Source organism: Sinocyclocheilus grahami, unplaced genomic scaffold (genome assembly GCF_001515645.1).
Source record: "Sinocyclocheilus grahami isolate Dianchi unplaced genomic scaffold, SAMN03320097.WGS_v1.1 scaffold949.1, whole genome shotgun sequence".
Lineage (NCBI taxonomy): Eukaryota > Metazoa > Chordata > Actinopteri > Cypriniformes > Cyprinidae > Sinocyclocheilus > Sinocyclocheilus grahami.
In genome coordinates this window covers 483,998-490,308 of record NW_015506128.1, presented here as the reverse complement: position 1 = coordinate 490,308, position 6,311 = coordinate 483,998, and the positions used below count along the sequence as shown (strand labels likewise).

Below are 6,311 nucleotides of genomic sequence, written 5' to 3'. Positions count from 1 at the left end.
TGAGAGTGAGTGTGTGTCTGTGTGTGCGTGTGTGAGTGTGTGTGAGAGAGAGTGAGTGTGTGCGTGCGTGCGAGTGTGTGCGTGTGTGCGTGCGAGTGTGTGTGTGTGTGTGTGTGTGTGTGTGACCAAATGTCCTCACAAGGATAGTAAAACCTGACATTTTTGACATTGTTGGGACCGGCCTGCGGCCCCCACAAGGGGGAAAAAAATATTTAAAATAGTAAATGATGTTTATCTGAAAGTGTGAGTGTGTGTGAGAGAGAGTGAGTGTGTGCGTGCGTGCGAGTGTGTGCGTGTGTGCGTGAGTGTGTGTGTGTGTGTGTGTGTGTGTGTGACCAAATGTCCTCACAAGGATAGTAAAACCTGACATTTTTGACATTGTTGGGACCGGCCTGCGGCCCCCACAAGGGGGAAAAAAATATTTAAAATAGTAAATGATGTTTATCTGAAAGCAGGTTTTCTGTAAGGATTAGGGTTAGGGTTAGGGTTGGGGGTTAGGGGATAGAAAATATTGTTTGGTCAGTATAAAAGTAATAGAAGTCTATGGAAAGTCCCCACAATTCACAGAAACAAATGTGTGTGTGTGTGTGTGTGTGGGTTCCTAATTAAAAAAAATTGTTTTATTATTGATGTAGGCCTACTGTTTAATTTAATTTAAAATGAATAAATCTAATAAAAACTCTCAACCTAACTATATAAATATAAATGTTAAAGCATAAATATAAATACCAAAAATATTTGTTCCTAAAAGGTTATTTTGGAATGTTCTCTGAACATCCAGTTTTTAAAATGTTTTAAAAGGATTCTTTCTTGGTTATGTGTTAACGAAACATTCCATTTTAGAATTCTTGCAAACGTTACAGAAATGTTACTTTTGAAGGTTCCCAGAATGTTTTGAAAAAAAGTAGTTACATTTAAAAACAAATGTTTGACTTAAATATTGCACAAATTAAACATTCCTTCTTTATACCTTTGTTTTTGTGCTAATGTTTTTAGAACACTATTAAAGACCAGATAACTCGGAGCGAACGCTCTATTAGCATTACTGGAAGAACGTTTGTTCATATCTGAAAAAAGATAAAGAACATCTTAAACAGATTCCTCTGGGTTTAATAGAAGCTGAGCCTTATCATGGTTGAAAATTATTATCGTGGAAAAGATATATATCTGCATTCAGATGCTATGCACACAATTTTTTTACCTGATAATTTGCCATGTTATCACAAAATTGTGGTTTAGTTTTGCAAATACTGCAAAAGATATATAATTTATATATATATAATTAAGGTAAATAAATCAATTTTTTTCTTTTGATTTTGGAGTGAAATAAGATCTGGATGTTTTGTGAAATTCATCTGAGACTACATATAATAATTGCTCTATAATGTTAAGAATAGAATTGTATCACTGGAATATCTATGCAGTGAAATGCAATGCAGTGTAATAGTAAATGTATAATTTATACTTTTTATCTATATCTTTGACACACTGTCAACTGCTATATAAAATCATTTTAACTAAAAAAAAGAAGCAAAATTCACCTTTACAGCAATGCATTGAACTTTAAAAAAATATATTTATATTATAACTTATAATTAAAATTACATTTTAATTAAAAATATCATTGCATTGTATACTATATTATAATTAAAAACAAAGACATAGATTTGTATTATTTATATACAGGTGCATCTCAATAAATTAGAATGTCGTGGAAAAGTTCATTTATTTCAGTAATTCAACTCAAATCGTGAAACTCGTGTATTAAATAAATTCAATGCACACAGACTGAAGTAGTTTAAGTCTTTGGTTCTTTTAATTGTGATGATTTTGGCTCACATTTAACAAAAACCCACCAATTCACTATCTCAACTAATTAGAATACTTCATAAGACCAATAAAAAACATTTTTAGTGAATTTTAAGTTTTACATTTTAAATATTTCTGTTTCACTGTAATTAATTTTTTATTTAATTTATTTTAGTTTAATTTATTTAGTGTTCATTTTAGTACTTGAAATTACTTTCTTTTTTTAGTTAGTTGCCAAAGCAGCATTTCTAAGTTTCATCTAATATTTTTGTATTTCATTTAATTTTTTTATTTTATGTTTTTCCTTTTGAATTTTATTTCAAGGAAAAGAAATGAATGGTTCTGTAGTAATAGTTTTAGTTAACAATAACAACACAACATTGTTCCAGTGTAATAAGCTACTTTTTTCCTGAAGTATACTCAGTATACAATATGCTTTTATTTCAGCTTTATTTTATGTTTTTAATTTATTTTAAGGAAAAAAATTTTAATAGTTCTATAGTAACTCAAACTCTTACTATATAGTATAGTAAGTAAAATGATTGATCACGATTAATCGCATCCAAAATAAAAGTTTTATGTAATATATGTGTGTGTACTGTGTACATTTATTATGTATACATAATTCCACACACATACAGTATATATTTTGAATATATTTACATGTATTTATTTATATTTATATAATTTATATTATATATAAATATATTTAATATACAAATATATTTTCTTAAATATATACATGCATGTGTGTGTATTATATATGCATAATAAATATACACAGTACACACACATATATTATGTAAACAAAAACTTTTATTTTGGTTGCGATTAATCGTGATTAATTGTTTGACAGCATTCATTTATATTCATAAAATTTATATTATATATATATATATACATATATTTAATATATAAACGTAACATTTTTCTTAAATATATACATGCATGTGTGTGTATTTATATATACATAATAAATATGCACAGTACATACACATATACCATGTAAACAAAACCTTTATTTTGGATGCGATTAATCGCAATTAATCGTTTGACAGCTCTATTTTAAACACCGAATATTCATTTAATATTATTCTAGAGTAATAATCTACTTCCTACATTTGTCTATAGAACTTAAAATACTTAATCTTTTCCTTGAATACAGGTGAATTCACAGAGTTTCCCAGCCATTTCCAAACCCAACGGCACTAGCAGTCCTAAACCAGGCCATGGAATAATCAGCCATCAGAACTCACGGCGTTCCTCCAGCGACCTGATTTCTACCATCCAAACCCCTGAGACTCCAGCCTCGCTCGCTCTGAAGCAGGACAGCCCGTCTCAGCCCAGACCCGCTCCGACCGGCTCGCCCGCGGTTCGCAGCGGAGCCTCGTCTCCCAGCCTCAGAGTGGCCCAGAAGCCCGGCAGCGGCCCGGAGACACCCGGAGTCACCCACCAGCAGTTCAGAGCCGCGCTGCAGATGGTGGTGGGCACCGGCGACCCTCGCTCGTATCTGGAGAACTTTGTGAAGATCGGCGAGGGCTCCACGGGCGTGGTGTGCATCGCCCGAGAGAAGCACAGCGGGCGGCAGGTCGCCGTCAAGATGATGGACCTCAGGAAGCAGCAGAGGAGAGAACTGCTCTTCAATGAAGTATGAGCGTCTCATCTGTCATTCACAACACATTTAGGACCAGATTTACTAAACGGGGCAAATTAGCTTGAGAGCGCAATTCCAAAACAGCGCAATTCCAAAAATAGGCGTTTGAAATTTCTCACGCAATATACCAAGCGCAGTCGCAAATAAGCAGAGCCGATGCTCATCAGGTGCGGGTAACCTTTTATTTATATAGCGCTTTTAACAATACAGATTGTGTCAAAGCAGCTTTACAGTATTAAATAGGAAAATAGTGTGTCAATAATGCAAAATGACAATAGTAAACACTCAAAGGCAGTTCATCATTGAATTCAGTGATGTCAACATCCAGCTCAGTTCAGTTTAAATAGTATCTGTGCAATCAAGTCAACGATATCGCTGGATATTAAGTTTCCCCAACTAAGCAAGCTAGAGGAACCAAAACTCCATCGGTGACCGAATGGAGAAAAAACCTTGGGAGAAACCAGGCTCAGTCGGGGGGCCAGTTCTCCTCTGACCAGACGAAACAAGAAGTTAAATTCCAGGCTGCAGCAAAGTCAGATTGTGCAGAGGACTCATCTGGTTCTCGTGGTCTTGTCCCGGTGGCCGTCTAGGAGAAAAGGTCTTCACTGGGGATCTGTCTCTGGGGCTCATCTAGTTGTCCTGGTCTCTGCTGACATTCAGGTCTGTAGAGGTCGTCTCTAGGTGCTGATCCACCATCTGGGCTGGATACGGAGTGGATCCGGGTGACTGCAGAGACTAGTGTTAATTTATTAAAACTATTTTCAATTTAGTCTTAGTCCCGTGGTAAAATGTCCTTGTTAGTTTTTATCATATTTAGTCAACCTTATCCTATTTAGTTTTAGTCAAGTTTTAGTCGACTAAAAGTCTCAACATTTTAGTTTAGTTTTAGTCAAAGAAAACCTGAAGTATTTTAGTCTAGTTTTAGTCAATGAAAACTTAACATTTTAGCAATATTATTATTAATTAACCGTACAGCAGTATTAATTTTGACAGGCATTTTTTATTTAGTCTTAGTCTTACTCAAATGTACATTTTAGTTATCTAAATCAATAGAATGTGGACATAGGCTGTACATGGTGTATTTTACTTAATCTAGTGCACTGATTTATTATAGGCTTTTTATTATATAAATTAATACCAAAGACTTATGCAATCTCTCGGTCTACATTATGAAAACAGTGAAAAATATTAAAACAGTGAAATTAGTAATTCCACTAATTCCAAATTGCAATAGCCTATTTCTCTATTAAAACAACAGCGGTTGAGTAAGTGCATTTACTCAGCGATCACAATCGCAAACAATATAGTAGAGATCTCATGACAGAACACAGACTGTCTGAATGATGCTTTCAGTTAGATCGCTGAACTCCAGCTTGTTTGTCGGTGTTTTCAGATCATCGGCGGCGGCGCTTCCGCAATGAGGAGCGAGCGCGTGCGCATGGTTGCCAGATTGCTTAAAATACGCAAAACACCGGGCAGAAAATGTATCCTTGTAACAGCAAAGCTCTTTTCTTTTTCTTTTTAACTCTTAAAAAATAATTTTAACTCTTGATATCTGGCAACCGCACTCATGAAAGCTCGCCTAGGGGTGTAGAGCTGTGCGCAATAACATTTTGTTGAAAATGAAAAGAGGTTTTCGGTAAAGTTTTTATCTTTTTGAATACATTTTAGTCTCGTCTTATTTCGTCAACGAAATTGCATGTTGGTATAGTCTTAGTTATCGTTTATTAACCTTATTATCGTCTCGTCTTAGTCATGGGAATAAAGCTTGTCAACGAACATTTTTCGTCATAGTCTTCGTTAACGAAATTAACACTAGCAGAGACCATCTGATCTGGTGGCTACGGTGACCTCGGAATAAGAAAGAATCAGACTAATATTAGAGTAGATGCCATTCTTCTAACGATGTAGCAAGTACATCGGGTGTTATGGGAAGTGTTCCCGGTTCCGGTTGACCTAATTAATGCTGCCAAAAAATCCTTTAACGGATTTGAATATTAGAAATGTGTTAGTGTGTTATGTGTAAGCCAGGTTAAAGAGATGGGTCTTTAATCTAGATTTCAACTGACAGAGTGTGTCTGCCTCCCGAATAGGCCTGTCGCAATAATCAATATATCGACTTATCGCGCAAAATATGTACATGACCTCAATCATTTTTGGTGACGCAATATATTGCCCATTATATTTACATAAAAATTAATGTCACCATGTTTTGTACATTCCACTTGCGCCTGTGTCTTTTGCAGCTTCTTGTACATAACGTGGTGTAGTCACGAGCTGCTCGTTCAAATATAAAAAATGCTTCTACAAAAGTTTCATCTGCAGATATGGCCTTGTTTAGGGATCTGTGCCTTTGTGCATACGGACATCTGACTGCTGAGTAGTGATTGTGTTGTTCAGCAATAGTGTGCACCCTTAATTTACAGAGAAAAATCTGTAGATGGAAAAATCTTTGTTCTTTGTGCATTTTTCTTTTTTTCTACTTGTTACTTTGCACTTTTTGTTAGAAATGTTTATTTACTATTTATTCAGGTTTTTTAAGGTATCTAATATTTTGATACTTAATTTCCATGATCTAAATATTCTTAAAAATTAAAAGTTTGTTGTCATTTGGAAGTGTGTAGGCCTTCTTGCATTATTATGCTGTTATATTATGATTATATATTCAGTGGCATAAAATGGTCTTTAAAATGACAATAATATCGCTTATCGCAATTATTTCTGGGGCAATATATCGTACAACAAAAAGCTGTTATCGTGACAGGCCTACCCCCGGACAATGTTAGGTTATTCCAGAGTTTGGGAGCTAAATAGCAAAAAGGATCTTCCGCCCGCAGTTGATTTTGAT

The 6,311-nt window shown here is 34.8% G+C and overlaps 1 protein-coding gene across 7 annotated transcripts in view; it reads left to right on the top strand.

Annotated features, from left to right (window-relative positions):
• LOC107564586 (serine/threonine-protein kinase PAK 6-like) overlaps positions 1 to 6,311 on the top strand; it is a 25,654-nt gene that overhangs the window by 11,735 nt on the left and 7,608 nt on the right. For 6 of the 7 annotated variants that reach the window (XM_016249704.1, XM_016249701.1, XM_016249700.1 and 3 more), the window contains one exon: positions 2,975 to 3,457. In XM_016249704.1, the coding sequence (XP_016105190.1) occupies positions 2,975 to 3,457 (483 nt within the window). The remainder of the gene's footprint in view (positions 1 to 2,974; positions 3,458 to 6,311) is intronic. The other variant, XM_016249703.1, reaches the window with a different exon arrangement.